Genomic DNA, 18141 nt, shown 5'->3' with positions numbered 1-18141 from the left:
TTCAGCACTGCTTCACTTTTTCTTAAATATTGCATAGTTTAATTAGAAGTTTACTGTAATTCTTAGCTTTATTCCTCTATACATGTGTCTTTTTGTTTTCTAGATGCTTTTAAGATTTTGTCTTTATCACTGACTTTCAGCAACTTGATCATGTGGTAGCTTGGTGTCATTCTTAAACTGTTGTTGTTGGTTATGTTTGGTGTTCACTTACATTCTCAGATCTGTGGGAATAGAATTTTCATTCAATTTGGGAAAATATGGGCATTAAAAAAGACTTTTTCTCCCCCGCCCGTTTTTTTTTTTTTGGTGAGGAAGATTCACCCTGAGCTAACATCTGGTGCCAATCTTCCTCTTTTTTTTTTTTTCCTTCCCCAAAGCCCCAATACATAGTCTTATATCCCAGTTGTAAGTCCTTATAGTTCTTCTATGAGGGATGCCACCACAGCATGGTTGATGAGTGGTGTATAGGTCTGCACCCAGGACCTGAACCAGTGAAACCCAGGCTGCCAAAGCAGAGTGCACAAACTTAACCACTATGCCACCAGCCTGGCCCCTGTTGCTACATCTTCAGGTTCATTTATCTTTTCTTCTGCAGTGTCTAATGTGTTAATCCTGTTTAGTGAAAATTTCATTTTAGATCTATTTTCATCTCTAGAATTTCCATTTGCTTCTTTTTGATATCTTTTATTTCTCTCCTCATTATGTTCATCTTTTTGTAAATCTTTGAGCGTATTGACCATAGTTATGGTAGTTCTTTAAACATTCTTCAGTCATCTTTTAATTGCTCTACTGGGTATTGGTCACATCTTCCTGCCCCTTCACGTGTCCATACTTTTTACTGAAATCTAGCCATTGTAGAATTTTACATTTTGAGCGCTGTGTTTTGGAGGGAGAGGAGTATTCCTTTGAAGTTTCATACTTTGTTCTGCCCTTCATTTAAGTTATGTGTTACCAGTCTTGATCCTTTCAAGATCTACTTTTTAGGCTTTTTTGAGCAGATCTACAGTACCTTCTGTCTCAGGTAATACCTACGACCAAGACATTACCCTTTGGGGCTGTTTACTAAACACCCAGTGTATTCAATTCGGTCTCTTCCCTCTGGCTTTGAGAATTCAAGTGATTCCCGGACTTGTATGAATGCGTGGAATTTTTCAGATTTTGGTTCCTTGAAAATAGCTCTTTCTCTGAAAATTCTTTACCCAGACTTGTAGAGCTTTATACCACCCACGACAAGATTAGCATTGAGCTAGTCTCAAGGGAACGCCTCTGCAGATTCTGGAGCCGTTTCTCTGCATAGCACCATCCTGGTATTCAGTCCTCCAAATTCTAGCCCTTTGGCCTCCCCAAACTCTGACTTTTCTCTCTTCAACACAATAAACCCTTTTGGGTTTTTGTGGGTTTCCCCTCCTTGGGTCACAGTCCAGAAACTGACTCTAGGCAGAAAGCTGTGGAAATCATAGAGTTCACTGCATATGTTTCCTTTCTTCTTGGGATCAGGGTCTAATGCTCTGTTGTCCCATGTTTGAAATCAGTTGTTTCACATATTTTATCCAGTGTTCAAGTTGGTTACGGTGAAAAGATAAGTCTGGATCCTGTTACTCCCTCATAGCTGGTAACAGAAGTATGCCATTTTAATCATGATGTATTTTCTTTACTACACTTAATAAACATTTGTAGAACACCTACTGTGGAAAGCCTGGAAATAGAGATGAGTCACAGACTAATGCTATACAAACTCATAAAAAATTACAATATTGTGGTAGCTTTCAAATATGGCCCCCCAAACACTCCTTCCATCAAAAGGCAGGTTTTATTTCCTCTCCCCTTGAGTGTAGACGCTCCAACTGCTTGTCCAATAGAATATGACTGAAATGATGCTGTGCCCATTTCCCAGCTCAGGTCTTAAGAAACTGGCAGTTTCCTCTTCCTGTCTCTTGGAATACTCAGTGGAATATGTGGGGAGGAACCAAGCAGACACATAGTAGGTCCCACATAGTTCTAGCTGACAGACCTAATGACCCAGCCAACTGTCAGCATCTATTGGCAGATGTGAAAGGGTGCAAGCTTTCAAATGATTGCAGCCCTAGGTGTAGAGTCATCCCAGCCTTTGAGCCACCCCTGCTCACACTGTGTGGAAGACAGGCAAGCTGTGCCTGTGGAGCGATGACCAAATTTCTGATTTCTAAGAAAAGAAATGATTATTGTTGCCCTAAGACACTAAGCTTGGGGTGGTTTTTACATAGTAAAAGCCACCTGGAAGAAATATAAGACCAGCAAGTGTGTGATAGAGGAGGCCAATAATCAATTACTTAACAATATTTATTGCGTGCCTATTACTGGTCAGGAACTAAGTCAGGAAAGGCGCTGGGGAAGTGAAATCTGAGTGGAGGTTTAGAGAAGGCATAGGATCTAAATAGAATCAGAGCAGGAAAGACAGAAGGAGTTGCTTGTTTGAAGACATGGAAAGTATGGGGGCATCATAAAGACTACAGTAGAAGGTATGAAAAGAGTGTGAAGAGATGAGGTACTCAGGGACCCATTCAGTAAGATGTAATACTAAAGAATTAGGATCTAATCCTGAAGGCAGGAGACTACTCTGCACACTTGTAATCATAAAATTAATTTTTTATTTAATGCCGGTGTTCCTCATAGGCTATACTCCAAAAAAGGTTATCCCTGATAGAGCTTTGTTTTTTTTTTCTCTGCTTGAAGATGACTGTTGCTGAGCTAACATCTGTGCCAATCTTCCTCTATTTTGTATGTGGGACGCTGCCACAGCATGGCTTGATGAGTGGTGTGTAGGTCCGCGTGCATATTCCAAATCCGAGAATCCCGGGTTGCAGAAGCCAAGTGCGTGAACCTAACGACTATGCCACCAGGCCGGCCCTCACATAGAGCTTTTATCCCTATATTTCCAGCATACACAATGGTACCTGGCACACGAGTTAATAAATATGTATTGAATGAGTGACTGAAGAACCATATGAGAATTTCAAAGGAATGCCATAATCAGATTTGTGTGTTAGAAAAGTCATTTCAGCAGGGGTGTGGAGAATGGTTTGGAGATAGGTAAGTGTATTAGTCAGCTTGGGCTCCCATAACAAGCTATCATAGACTAAGTGGCTTAAACAATAGAAATTTATTTATTTATTATTATTTCTTTTGGTGAGGAAGATTCACCCTGAGCTAACATCCCTTGCCAATCCTCCTTTTTTTAATTTTTTGCTTGAGGAAGACTAGCCCTGAGCTAACATCTGTGCCAATGTTCCTCTACTTTATGTATGGGATGTCTCCACAGCATGGCTGATGAGTGGAATAGATCTGCACCTGGGATCTGAACCCGTGAACCCGGGCCACCAAAGTGGAGTGCAGGGAACTTTAACCTCTTGGCCACAGGGCTGGTCCTCAGAAATGTGTTTTTTTACAGTTCTGGAGGCTGGAAGTCCCAGATCAGGGTGCCAGCATGATCAGGTTCTGGCGGGAGCTCTCTTCCTGGCTTGCAGACATAGCTGCCTTCTCGCTGTGTCCTCACCTGGCAGACAGAAGAGAAAGACAGCAATTTCTCCGGTGTGTGCTCTTACAAGGGCACTAATCCCATCGCAAGGCTCCCCATTCTCAGACCTCATCTAAACCTAATAATCTAATTATCTACCAAATACTATCTCCAAATACTACCACATTGGGGGTCAGAGCTTCAACATATGAATTTTGGGGGGACACAACACAGTCCATAGCAGTAGGGAAGGGGAAAAACACAGTAGGAGGCAAGCATAATAATTCATCTAAGAGATGATGAGCATGAAGACTAAAGGAGTGTCAATAACCTTCCTAGGATACTCCTTTTCCTAACCCTTAAAATTATAGATTTTTCCTGGAGTAACTCCATTTGCATGTTGCTATCTGTTTTTTTTTTTAAATGTAGACGAATTTTCAAAATCAAACCAAAAAAAAAAGGGACTTAACATTTTAAAATTAACCATAGAATTTAGTAAACACGTAATATTACAGAAACATTTCAATGTGAAATTCATACATATTCTCTACGTTTTAAAAACTATAGTAATACTAAAAGTGAAATTCCTGCAGTGTCAATGTTTTAAGGGATAATAAAATTAACTCAAAATACAAACTCATTTCACTTTCTATATTTGGCTTTTATGTTAAACATAACAATAATATTAAAAATTTTACTCTTTAAAAATGTTTATTATGTATAGCATATTAATTATAAATCCCCAAATAGCTAAAGTCATTCTTCTAGATCAGAATACATGTACAATTTTAACAAGACTTATAGATGTCACTCATTCATTATTCCTAATGCTCACATATTGATGATCCGGGCTTGAACAATTTATCACTAGCTTATTTGTGGTAACAGAATAATTCAGTCTCATTAGTGAAGCACAAAGCACATCCAAACGCATTTTCATAAATATCTGGCTCTGATACAGGGCAATTATGATAATGTGCTCCAGACACAGCTCAAGACTTGAGTTGGACAAGTTGGAACCTGATTCTGTCAGTCCAGTAATCAAAAACCGGTTTTTGAGAGAGAAGGCTCTGCTTCACATATCAATAGTGATGTTTTGGAAAACTTTTATACTTGTCATAATGAAACATAAGCAAGCTTTGGGTATTGGCTCCTCAAAATGTTAAGAACCAGTGATACTAACATAGCACATTTTTTGCATTGTTGTTTTAACTTTTTTCTGCTTTTGAAAGAAATATAGACTCATCATTAAAATATTTGGAAAACATAAAATGCATAAAGAATAAAAAATCATCCCAAGTCTCACCACTCAGAGATAATCCTATTATAATATTTTCATGTATTTCAGACTTTTAAAATTTGGGGCATTTTGTAATTTGACATGGTTTTGTAACCTGCTTTTTAAAACTTATGTATTTAGAAGTCTTTCTAAATAAATATAGATCTATATTATCCACCTTTAATAGCTGTGGAGTTTTTATATTGTGTGTACTATAATTTACTTAACCAATACTAATTATGATTGCGTACACTTATTTAGTGCTTACTGTATGCTAGGCACTAAGGGCTTCACTTATATTAATCCACTTGATCCTTACAACCCTATTATTATTCCTTTTTTTACAGATGGGAAAACTGAGGCACCAAGAGATGAAGAAACTTGTCCAATCTCTTAATGTTGGACATTTTAGTGGTTAACAATGCTCTGATATGATAAACAATGTTGCCATGAATCTCTTTGTTAATTTTCTTAAAGAATGTCTTTAGGATAAACACCAAAAAGTAGAATTGCTGGGTCCAAAAGTGTTCACATTTTTAAAAGCTTTTGTTGCATACTTTCAAATTTTGCTTTAGGAAGACTATATTAATTTATGCTTCATTCAACAACGTAAGTTTACAGTGCCCTACGTCCCTGATTCTTATCTTTGAATGACAAAAATGTATCTAAATGCTACATTAAATTGCATTTTTCGCTTTTACAAATGGGACTTGATTCCTGGTGGATTTTCGTCAGCACCCTTTCTACACCACGATATTAATCCTGCTGTGGACATGTGGTAAATATTTGTTTACATGCTACATTCGGAAGCGCTCTAATTTGGTTGTAATTTACGTAATTTCAACTTAGGTGCAAGATACTCTCCCTAAGTTTGTTCCAAGGGGGACGCAAAATCTCTAGTAGATGCTCCTTAAAATTTCTACATGACATAGAGAATATTTTTTATTTGCTAAATGAACTTATAAAATTACTAAAGAATCATTTTAAGTTGGTAGGGATCACTCCACTTTTCAGCTTTCTTTTTTCGCTCGGTTTCGGGGGCTGTCGTAGACATTCTTGGGCTGTGAAACTTACTTGCCCAGCACAATGGCGTCGGGACTGCACAGTTAGTCAGTGCTAACCCCCGCCCAGCCAAAAGTGCTTTCGACAGGGATTCTGAAGCTGGGCGCTCGGGGCCTCGGGCAGGTGCCAGCGTTACCTCCGCCACTGCGAGGGAGCCGCGCGCAGACACTCCCCTCCGCAGGGATCCGGCCAAGACGGCCAGCTCACATGACTTTATCCCAGCAAGTTTCTCATCACCTCCGACAGCGAACTGAGCTCACAGCCTTTTTACATAGATGACCCCAAATGAAGGAATTTCCATCCTTTTCCAGAGGGACTACAAAGTTATGACAACTGACGGTGGGAGGTGAAGAGGGGGCTTTCGCTGAACCCAAACGCGACCCTCTTTCTTTCTCCTGTCTCTCTGATTCACTCCTGGGATCGCTAGTCGGCTTCGGTGCGCCTGGAGGACCCCGTCCTCCGGAGATTCCTGGCCAAGGCAAAAGCAGGAAACGCAGCCATTCCTCCCACTTTCCTGTATGACTAATCAAAAGACGAGCCAGGCAGGGGGGGCGCTTTCGTGGTGCCTGTTTTGGCGGGGAAGGTTCTGGGCCGGTTCTGGGCAGGCAGCGCCGAGGTCGCCTAGATTCCCGACAGGCTCCACTCGGGGGCTTTTCGGCTCCTTCGCTGTTGCCGCCGCCGCCGCCGCCGCCGCCGCCGCTGCCGCGGTTGCTGGGGGTCCGGGAGAGGAGCAGCTGTCGCGGCTCTTGTAGGGTCGGTCTCGGTTGCTGTTTTTGCCCAAGGAGTCTTCCTTCCTGGGTCGCACCCTGACTCCCGTGGTGTCGAGGGGGAGTCCCTGCGGACACCTGGGCACGCAGTGGAGATGCCTCTCTTCACCACCAATCCCTTCGATCAGGATGTGGGTAAGTGCCTTGCCGCTCCCTGTCCCCTCGCCCTGGGACCGCAAGTCCATTCTGCCCTCTTTCTGCGAACGTTCTGGACCCCTGGCCGGCGTCAAGCTCTTCCCCATTCCGGAGTCTGCTTCCTTAAGAGTTTGGTGGAGGTTGGGGACTTAGCGCATCCTCTTTGAAAGGAATGGGACTCAGAGGGCCTGCGAAATGGGCCTTAAGCAAGGGCTGTGGGTTTTGGAAGAACTGCTTAAAGCGTTGATGTAGAGGGCCTCGGAGGGACAGCCGGTGTGGCATCTGGTGCTGGGACACGGCTTCTGTAAAGAACAGCGCTGACGACTGGGGAGTATCTCGGTTAGCGTAGGATTATGAGCCCTGTAATAAAGTGTTTCCCTGGATAAATGTTAAGTGTCTAGAACTAGGAGGATGTTGCAGGTTAAATTGCTTAAAGGATTTTGAAATCGTTTTTGTAACTGTAACGGGAGAAGAGAGCTTCTGGTTGGTTAAGGGTTGACTCAAAAATGTTGGGAGAGATGAAAATGGAATATTTGGCAACAGCCGAAGCCGAATCGAGGCCGTGAGCCATTGGGCCGCCTTCCTTAGGCTAGGTCTTTGTATTTTAAAAAGTGTGGATGAGGACTTTGAATTTGCAAATGCTAATTTGTTTTGGATCTGAAATGCTATTTTTTTTGGTTTTCTGAATCATTGGTTTTAGGTACTGATCATACCAATTCAGCAGGTTAGCTTTTTGTTTCTTTCTTTCTGGTGTGAGGGTAATGATGACAGGAGTTTGTGTTTCCAGGGAGAGAATTTGGGGATGATTTGAATGCACTTAGGAACTACCTTGGCACACAAGTGTGGAATGAAAGCAAGCTAAATACCGTGTCTGATTACTATAGTAGAGAAATATAAGGACAGCTTAGTGGAGTTGTTTTATATGTCTTTGTGTATTTTAATTGTGCAAGGTGGGTGTTGAATTTGGCTTTTTAACTCTTCCTTATAGCATGTCACTGAGGCTTGGAGGTTTGGGTTAATAGTAGAAAAGGGTTCATTCCTACCTCTGCCACTGCCTCACTCAGAGTGAAATCATGGGCAAGTTCCTAAGCTGAGTCCCAGTGCCCTCATCTTTAGAGAGGGGGAAAAGCACAATCTGTGATTCAGTCAAATAATACGTGGAGAGAGCCTATTACAGTGCCTTTATATAATAGGCACATACTAAATGATAGCTTTTTTTGGGTTCCGGTTTAAGTGAATATCCTGAATCTTAGCAGTGGATGGAACTTTAGTGATCACCAATAATACTCAGTAAATAATTAATTGGAAAATTGCATTTAATTTCATAAGCACTTAGCACACACTATTTACAGGACACTGCTCAGAGAATTAAGAGATAGAGTGATGAATAAGACATCATTGCTGCTCTCAGGCAGTTTTACAATTTATTACATTAATTTCTAGGGCAAATTCTTAAAACAATTTAAATGTGCTTCTTTGGTTTCCAGCAACTTTATCTAGTTTTTGTGGTCATAATAATCTAGCTTCCAACTACCCAATCACCTTTCTATCCTGCTGACTTTTTGACCGCCCATTTTCGTTGGATTCAGATAAATATCTTAATGTCAAACCCTTTCCCAGTACTATACCACCTGGTTCAAACAGGCTCCTTTTTACCTTTATACTTTTGCTTCTCTTATGTCTTCTTTCTACATGTCCTCATGATTAAAGGCCAACTCAGAATCCCAACTCGTTATACCTGAATCATTTCCTGATTACTCTAGTCTAGGGTTTCTCAGTAGCTACGCTATTGGCAGTTTGGACCAGATCAATGTCTTTATTGTGGGGGCCTATCTTGTGCAATGTAGGGTGTTGAGCAGCATCTGGGACCTCTACCCATTAGATGCCAGTGGCATCCCCTCCCAACCCCCAGTCATGATTTAAAAAGTTTCCAGACATTGCTAAATGTCCCCTGGGGGCACAAAAGAGCTCCTGGTTGAGAACCAGTGCCCTAGCTTACCGTAATCTCCACCCTTTTCAAAACTCCTGCAACATTTTTTGTCTTTATCAATTATTTAGCTTTAAAGATAGTTATATCCTGCATTATGGTCCTTAATTATTTTATTGGTTGCTGAATAGTAGGTGCTTAATAAATGTGTGTTGAATTGAGACTGTGTCAGTTGAGCTTGCTAGACACTAAGCTTCTTGAGTGTAGGGATGTTGTTTTGCTCCAGAAAAGCTTACTATTTAAATTTAGTCAGATTTTGGTATTTGGATCCATTCTCTCCTCATGATCCATGTATCAAAATATCATGAAAGTGTATCTAAGAAGGCCCATCAGACTCCCGGTAAATAATCCTTGGACAGAGTCCAGTAGACTCCCATGTCTAACTTTTTACTAGGAGGGCGTGTAAAATATGGTACATAGAATACATTTAACAATATTCCTTTTCACCTTGTCTGTCAATGAGTATGTCAGTGTTGTTAAAGTACTCCCACTAACTCACTTGATATAGTTATCACTTAACATTAGTGCGTCTCAAAATTGTCTTCAGGGCCAGCTCCAGTGGCCTAGTGGTTAATTTCCGTGCACTCCACTTTGGTAGCCTTGGTTTGGTTCCAGGCCACGGACATACACCTCTCATCAGTGGCCATGCTGTGGTGGCGGCCCACATACAGAATAGAGGAAGATTTGCTACAGATGTTAGCTCAGGGTGAATCTTCCTCAAGCAAAAAGAAGATTGGTGATGAATGTTAGCTCAGGGCGAATCTTCCTCAGCAAAAAAAAAAAAAAAAAAAAGTCTTCAGCTTTATTCGTAAACTGAAACAGTGAATCAGAAATCTACTAACTGGTTTATGTATTATAACATTCCACATAAAGAGGCAAAATACTGATGATAGCTTTTCCCTTGAAGAAACGTCTACACATGTTATGAGAATGTGAGCTCCGTGAGGACAGGGATTTTTATTTGTTTTGTTCATTACTATATCCCCAGTGTGTAGACCAGCATCTGGCACTAATAAACATTCAGTAAACATTTCTTGAATAAATGAATTTCATTTTGGATGTTACACTTCTTGCTAAGCTCAACTCTTAAATTCTAAAGATAACTCATTCCATCAAGCTTTTCTTTCAAAGTCCCTAGTGACTTCCATCTTGCCAAATCCAACGGTCAGTTCTGAGCCCATTTCTTTGTTGATCTCTTAGCATTCCTCTTTGATGTACTTTATTCATTTGGTTTCCAGGACACCAGACTTTTTCTAATTTTCTCCTTGGCTCTTTTTTAGTCTTTTTGGCTTCTCCTTTTTGTGACTTCCAAGTGTTGACTTGAGCCCCAGCCTCAGTTCTAGAACTTCTTTGACAAGTTTTTCCCTTGGAGTCTTAGGAGGCAATTTAGTTTAGTGTTAAAGATTCAGACTCTGGAGCTGCACTGCCTGAATTTAATTCTCGGGTATGCTGCCTACCAGCAGTGTGACTTTGGGCTAGTTGCTTACTCTGTGCCTCAGTTTCCTTATCTTTAATATGGGATATAGAGATAGTAATAGTTCTTAGTTTCTTTCCCCAGACCTGCTCATTTCTTCATGCTGGCCTATTTCAGTAGGTTGCACCATTAATATTTCCTGTCACTCAACTTTCGTGTCTAGGAGTCATCATTGATTCTTTTTTTTCCATCACATTCCAAACCCATTCTGTCAGCAAGATCTTTTGGCCCTAATTTAAAAATATAACCAGAATCTCACACTTGTCCTTACCTTACCACTGCTATCTTACTCCAGTCATTGTTATCTCTTTCATAGACTGTGGCAAGAGCCTTCTAGTAGGCTTCTTTGCTACCACTGTTGCCCCTTACAATCAGTTCTCATCTACAAAGGTCAGTGATCTTTTAAAAATCTTAGATACTGGCACTTACCTGCTCAGAACCCTCCAGTAGTTTCCTGTCCTGCTCCCAGGAAATGCAGATTCCTTATTGTGACCCACAGCCGGCCCCTGGCCCCTTCCTATGTCTCTGATATAGTTGGGATCTCCACACACTCTCTCATGCTGAGCCTCTTGGGTCTGAACGCTCCGGCTCGTTCCTGCCTCCAGATCTACATTGTGCTGTTTTCTTTGCCTGGGATCTTCCTCCCTCAGGTGTTTGAAGGTCTTGATGCCCATCACATCCTTCAAGACTGGTCACATGAGTTTCTAAGAGAGGCTTTCCCTACGTTCTGTAAAAAATAGCCATCTTTATCCCCTCACTCTGTTTCTTTGTTCCATTTTATTTTTTTTTTTATAGTACTCAACTACCTGATTGATTGTCTCCTGTGTGGAAAATAAACTCCACAAGGATGAGAACTTTTCATTTCTATTCCTGGTACCTTGGGGGCAGTGCCTGGTACAGTGGAACACTTAATAAGTATTTATCAAACAATGAATTATAGATATTTTTCTAGATCTCCAGTCTTGTATTTCTGCTTGGTGTTCCCTTGTCACCTAAAAATCAGTCTATCAGAAAACTGAATTTACCTTTTGAGTCTGATTCTTCCTTCATTAGATGGTAATTTTGTAATGTTCTAGTTATCTTGATTTGAAACCCGAGAGGCGTCTTTGAGTCATTATCCTGCCTGTGCTAAGTCATCATGTCTTTGTCTTTACAATAGTACATTTGCCTTCCTAGTCAGACTGCTTTGGGCCAGGCCAGTTCATATCCTACAGGCTTGGACATGTTTTTCTTCTATTAGCTAGTCCAGTCAGTATCATAAACCTTCTAAGTGTTAGGTCATATTCTCCTGCAGTATGGTGTGATGGAAGGACTTTGGGCTTTGGGTTTAAATGGCAGCTGCAGCATTTACTGTTAGTAAATAGGCAAAATACGGACACAGGCAAGTACAGAACCCCTCTCAGTTCCCTTTCCACCTTTGTAAATAGGACTAGAAGTATCTACCTCATGGAGTTGCTATGAGGAATACTTATAGACACACGGGACTTTCTGACTCTTTACTGGGGTTGAATATGCTTCAAATTCAGCATGTTCGAAATCATATTCATACTTTTCTTCTCAAGTATGTTTTTCCTCTATTCTGATGACTGGTGCCTCAGCTGACTTAGTCACATATATCAAGAACCTGGGAGTCATTCTTGACTTCTGTAGTTGTAATTTTCTACATTCCAGACAACACATACATACTGTCTCCTGTGTGCCAGGCGCTCTGAACATGCCCTTGAGGGTTCTGGTGTTGCTTTAGTGTATATGCTTTGTCTTCCTAATAGCTCTTAAATCCGTTCATCTGCCCCTCCATTCATGCCTCCCATCCTTTCTGTTCTCATGGCCACTGCTAGGGCAGGTTTAGGTCACTGCTCTCTTAGATTATTAGTATGGCAGCCTCTGTTATCCCTGCCTGCAGTCTGACCCCGGTCGTTTTCCAGGTGGCTGTTAATGATATTTCTAAAATGTAAAGGTAATCATATGGCTCCTCTGATTAAAATATTGCAGCGAATCTAGAGCTTTTACAGGAATTTGAACTTTTCAGCATGGCATGTAAGACCTTTTAGCATTCGGCACCTTTTTACCTCTTCAGCCCCACCTTCCACCATTTTCCTCAAGGCGCATTTCCTTGTTGCTTCTATACTACTGCTTTTTCAGGTGCGCATCCTCTGGCCTGACATATCCTTCTCTGCTTTAGTCTTCGTTAGGGTCGTTTTTAGGAGATGGTGCATGTAAAGCACTTAGTACATACCTACCATACAGGAAGCAATGTCTGCATTGTAGCTCCTCTTACAGTAAAGTTAGAAACAGATGTGGACCTTTTGGAGTCTCCTCAGATTCTAAGGGGTGGAATCAGTCACTGTAAAAACATACTCAGGAGAGATGTGACAGACAGTTCAGAGTGCAGTTCTTACAGGTCTGATGTCCCCTGGTTTCCGGAATTGTACTTTCTGTTTCTTCGGTTTCTCTTTTACTTCTCCTGGAAGCTGTTCTTTCTAATGCTTTTAGGTTTCCGTTTATATTTTGTTCTCTTCTCTGAGAGCTTCCATGCCTTCCTTTGCCGCCTGCTTCTCTTCCTGGGTTAGTAGAGCTTCAGGTTGCTTTTCTTTGTAGATGCAATTTCCAGTGGTCAGGAGCAACAGAGACATGAGGTGAAACGTTTTTGAAAAAACTGATTCCCGTAATCTTGAAAAGAAGGTAATTTCTTTAAGATTTTCTTTCTCCGTTGGCCATTTTTGATGAACTGCTGCATCTCCAAGCTGACTGAATGACAATCTTTTTCCTATAGCCTGAAACTGGTGGGCAGTCATCCTGTCAGCGCTTCTCACCTTCCCAAATCTTTGACAGTCATAAATCTTGAGAAAATCAAAAGTAGCCACTTAACAGAAAAAAGTTCTCCAGTCCTTTGAGAGGACTATTGAAATTCAAATGAGGCTCTGTGTGTGATTTTCTGGGTACTGCTAGGCAAATATCTCAATCTCCTCCTTTTAAGTATTAGGGTAAGGATAATCTGAGGATAAAATGAGATCATTATGAAGCTTTGAATTCTTTAGAAGCAAATCTGTATTATTTTTGCTTGTCCCTTCAGTTTCTCACACACTCTATTTTTGTCTTAGAAAATAAAGTTTTGATTTTATTTGCTCTTCACAAAACCACATTGAACCACTAGTAGTAGTTTATATTCTTCTGATTTAAAAAAATATCTGTTTTATAACTGAGAAGAATTGTGCTACTGCTCTTGTGGATCTGGAGGCAGCATCGATAAATAATGTGAACAATTTTAGAGTTCTGAAATGGGTTGCATTTCCCATGTGTATGTATAGGTTTGAGCCAGATACTGATCCTGTTTGTGCATAGGAAAGTAAAGAAGGTAATTCATGAGTGTTTAGCATGATATCTGCTGATGGCTATGCCAGACCACCTGAGTATGCCTTCATTCAGGAACTGTAAGATCATGCTTAGTTATGATAATAAGCAGTTTACATATGATCGGACATAAGCTGTCATTTCTAGTGAACTATTAACTTTTTAATGTTTTAATAAGCTTAGCTGTTATACTTTTAAATAAGGTGATAAGTTTTAAGATAAAAGTGTGTTCCTTTAAAAAGAAAAAGCACTATGTTTTTAAAAAGTCTGCTTGGCTACCAGTCAGTAAAGATGATTAATTAATTATTTAAATGTACTACCAGATCAAAGTGATGACTTGCCTTGCTTTTCTAAGATGAACTAAATGTTAGACCGGAGGACCTGGTTCAGGATGACTCCTTTGGTCTTGGGCTTCAGAGGGGTTAGGGGGTATATGGGGCAGGGCTCTGGGACTCTTCAATTAGAGCTGTTCTACTTGGATTTCCTTTACATGTTGGGTTTCTTTTAAGCTAAGATTTTCTTATAAAAGGGAGTGTTGAATAGTAAAGAATTTGACTGGTCTTTACCTTGTTTCCTGGGAGGGAGCCTCTAAATCCTTGGAATTTCCTAAGTGATAGGAGCATCTTTCTTACTCATGGTAGGCTCCTGGGACAGTACCTTAGTTTATGCTAATAAGATGACTCAACACGGGGGCTCCAGAAAGACTAACCTTGTGATTAGATGGTTGGGGCTTTGAGTCACATGATACCAGCCAGATCTCCAGGGATGGGGAGGAGGCCAGAGATTGAGTTCCAGGAGGTGGCCATTCATTCATTCCATCATACTTTCATAATGAAACCTCAATAAAAACTTTGGTCGGGGAAGCTCGGTTGAGCTTACTGGTTGGGGATGCACAGTGATGTGCCAGGAGGGTGATGTGTCCTGAGGGCACAGAAGCTTTGCATTTGGGATCCTCCCAGACCTAGCCCTGCTGCACATGTCTTCATTGGCTAGTTCAGATTTGTGTCTTTGATGATAAAACTGTAATTATAGGGCCGGCCCAGTGGCGTGACGGTTAAGTGCATACATTCCGCTTCAGCAGTCTGGAGTTTGCTGGTTCGGATTCTGGGTGCAGACATGGCACCACTTGGCAAGCCATGCTGTGGTAGGCGTCCCTCATATAAAGTAGAGGAAGATGGGCATGGGTGTTAGCTCAGGGCCAGTCTTCCTCAGCAAAATGAGGATTGGCAGCAGATGTTAGCTTGGGGCTAATCTTCCTCAAAAAAACAAAAACAAAAAAACCCCACTGTAATTATAAGTGTTTTCCTGAGTTCTGAGTTTCCAGAGCTGTTATAGTGGATTATTGAACTGAAGGGGTAGTGGGAACCCTGAATTTGTAGCCGCTTGGTCAGAAGTGCATGTTGCCTACGAACCCCAGAGCTTGTTTCTTGTGTCTGAAGTGAGGGGAGACTTGTGGAGTTCTGTGTTCTCAACCTGTGAAGTCTGCGCTAACTCTGGGTGGTAAACAGCAGAATTACATTGTGGAGAGTTTCTGTATTGAAAAGTAAAATCTGAAAACCATTGAAGTAGATGTTATTAAAGCTCTGTGTGTTTCTCTGACTTTTATGGGTTCATATGGTTGTGCGACTAGGTTTAGTATTTATTGAGCACTTAGGCTGAGAGCATGAATATTGAAAGAATTACCAAAGTAGAAACTGTTATTATTTTCAAGGGATTTACAATATATTATGGAACTTGAACAGTGACAGGTAGATTTGACTCGGTTATCCTCGTGGCATACCCCCCAGCCAGAACAAATTAAAGTGTTTCAACATTTGCTAAGTAACCCATTTAGTTGCCAGAGTAGTGTTTGTTTCTCATTATGTTTTCTTGCGTACCATTTTTACATATTGGCAGTAGATTCCTTTTTTCTAAAAATCAAGCTCTGATCAGATTATTTTCTTGCTCAGAACTTTCTTGGCTCTCTGATGTTTCTTGAACTAATGTAAGCGCCTCATTTTGTATTTTAGGTCTTAAGAGTAGTTCCAACCTTTCACAAAGTAGTCTCTATTTCAGCCAGCCTAGATTCTTCATTATACTTTTATATATTATACTACATTATACTTTTCTTCTGTTCTCATAACCTTACTTTTTATTCACTTAACAGAAACAAGAGTTTATTATTAATGCACACAGTATATGTAAGTCAAATCATTATGCTCTACTCCTTAAGCTTATACAATGCTACATCCCAATTTTATCTCTATAAAACGAGATTAAAAAAGAAAACATTTTGATATTCCTAATAAGAGTCAGCAAAAGTTGACTCAGTAGAAATAATGACTCTTAAAACTTAACATAGCGGAATCTGTAGTCTCTTCTGTCTCTCTGTCTCTTCTGTCTTAGTTTCTCAGGCTTTCCTAATACTCCTTTAGTCTCCCTCCAGGTCTTTACCTTTTTTTCAGCTTGCTTCAGGCTTTTCATTTTTTCTGTGACGTTTTTTTAAATCTCATATTTAAGTTCTATCTGTTGGTTTCATTTCCTTTTTGAGTCTAAGCTACTTCAGATAAGGCCTGGCACAGACTAGAAACTTATTCCATTTTTTTGAATATATGTTGTTGAATATTTTTTTGTTGAATATTTTTTGTTGAATATTTGTTGACTATCTGCCTAGATTTTGTAATTTCCTGCAGTTACATCACTTTATGAAGATCTAAGATGTTTTGGACATTTGTATTAATTCTTAGACAAGGAGTTTGTTTGTGTGAGTAAGCTGCTTTTGTTATCTTTCATTTTAGAAGATGGTAGGGTGACCAGGTCTGCGTACCCTACCTACCACTGCCTATACCGTATTAGATACTTATTCTAGTTCTCAGGTGGCAGTGACTAATTGGTAGGTGTTGGCGTGTCCCTGAAGGCCATGATATAGATCAGGTATTGTAAGCCTACCAAGAATTTGGACAGAATTGGCTGCTTTCTATCTTTTGCTGTTAAACTGACTATGACCCACCTCCAGCTCTCAGTAGTAGGTCAGAATGGGGAAATGAGTGTTGTCTGTTGAACCAGGCAGCAGGGCCTTGAGGGGAAGACAGGAACAGGAATTTCACTGTCACATCACCAAGACCCACCATTACAGGTCAGAATCGTGGTATGGATCAGGCCTCCCAGCTTCAAACCATGGCAATATTAGTGAGGATCTTGGTGGTGCTGTCCTTCAACAGACCTGTTCCCTGAGTTAGTGCTTTGGTCAAGGCGGGTTACCTTCCACTTTTATATAGCTTTTGTTTCAGAAGATAATAATGATTTCTTTTTGAAGTTCTTTTCTTCCTGTGTAGACTCTTGTTTCTTCTAAGTTGCTTTCTTCTGTTTTTTTTTTTTCTCCTGTATTTGTTTGTTTTGTTTGTCTTTTCCTTCATCTTCCATTGTTAGAAGATTTTCTCCGATAGCTGATGGTCCTGGGTTGTCTGCCCATGATTAACACTAGAGAAATAGAAAGCATCTGGGAACCTTTGGTCATGTGGTTGTCCTTACTGACTTTGAACTTCACTATGGGTCGATCTGGTGTACCGTTTACTGTGGAACCTCTCTCCACCCCTCAGTATCACTGTCTTGAGTGTCTTTAGGTCTTTCCTCTTGGGCTGACCTGGAGTCCCCAGGGAATAGTCTTCTAATCTCTCTGAGGGTGAAGATATGACTGAGGGGAGAGGGTAGAATAGGATAATTTCTGGGAGGGCAGGTATTTGGTGGAGACACCAAGACCACCCCCCAGTTCTAGGATTCACCAGGACTCACAGGATTCAACAGATACTCTTACTTAAAGCTATGATTTGTTACAGTGAAAGGACCCAAAAGGCAATCAGCAAAGTGACAAGGCGCATGGGGTGAAGTCCGGAAAAACCAGGCACAAGCTTCCCAGGGTCCTCTCCTAATGAAGCCACACAGGACGCACTTAATCCCCCCAGCAAGGAGTTGTGATGACATGTGTGAAATCTTGCAACCAGGGATGTTTGTTGGAGACTCAGTGCCCGGGGTTGTTGTCGGGAGCTGGTCATGTGGGCAGACTCTGCCTGTCACCCTACCCACACTCCAGCCTCCCAAAAGGGAAAGCAGGTATTCAGCATAAACCATATAGTTTGTACAGCCAGTTTAGGGATAGTGAGCCAGTCTTCTCAGTTGTGAGAATGGTGGGAACCCTCCCGAAATCAAGTTTCCACACACCAGGCAATGCTTATAAGTAGGCCTTTTAAAGGATAGCAGTCAGGCCTCTGTGCTCGTTTCTGCACAGCAGGTATCAGCATTCATGCAGTTGCTTAATTCCTTTATTTATTAATTTTTAAAAGTGGGCTTTATTTTTTAGAACAGTTTTAGATTCACAGAAAAGTTAAGCAGCACGTACAGAAATTTCACGTATATTTCCTGCCCCCCCCACATATGCACAACCTCCCCCACTATCAACATCCTGCACCAAAGTGGTATACTTGTTACAGTCGTGAACCTACATACACTCACCATCATCACCCAAAGTTCATAGCTTGCGTTAGTGTTCATTCTTGGTGTTATATGTTCTAAGGGTTTTGACAAATATATAATGACACCTACCTACTACTATAGTAT

General features: G+C 40.9%; 1 protein-coding gene across 2 annotated transcripts in view; it reads left to right on the top strand.

Annotated features, from left to right (window-relative positions):
• The first annotated feature begins 6497 nt into the window (after positions 1-6497).
• STAM (signal transducing adaptor molecule) overlaps positions 6498-18141 on the top strand; it is a 75380-nt gene continuing 63736 nt past the window's right edge. The window contains exon 1 of one of the 2 annotated variants that reach the window (XM_046679470.1): positions 6498-6736. In XM_046679470.1, coding sequence (XP_046535426.1) covers positions 6697-6736 — 40 coding nt within the window. In that variant the 5' untranslated portion in view covers positions 6498-6696. The remainder of the gene's footprint in view (positions 6737-18141) is intronic. The other variant, XM_046679472.1, reaches the window with a different exon arrangement.

This window comes from Equus quagga, chromosome 12, assembly GCF_021613505.1.
Source record: "Equus quagga isolate Etosha38 chromosome 12, UCLA_HA_Equagga_1.0, whole genome shotgun sequence".
NCBI lineage: Eukaryota > Metazoa > Chordata > Mammalia > Perissodactyla > Equidae > Equus > Equus quagga.
The sequence above is the reverse complement of the archived record's forward strand: the minus strand, read 5'-3'. Positions and strand labels throughout refer to the sequence as shown.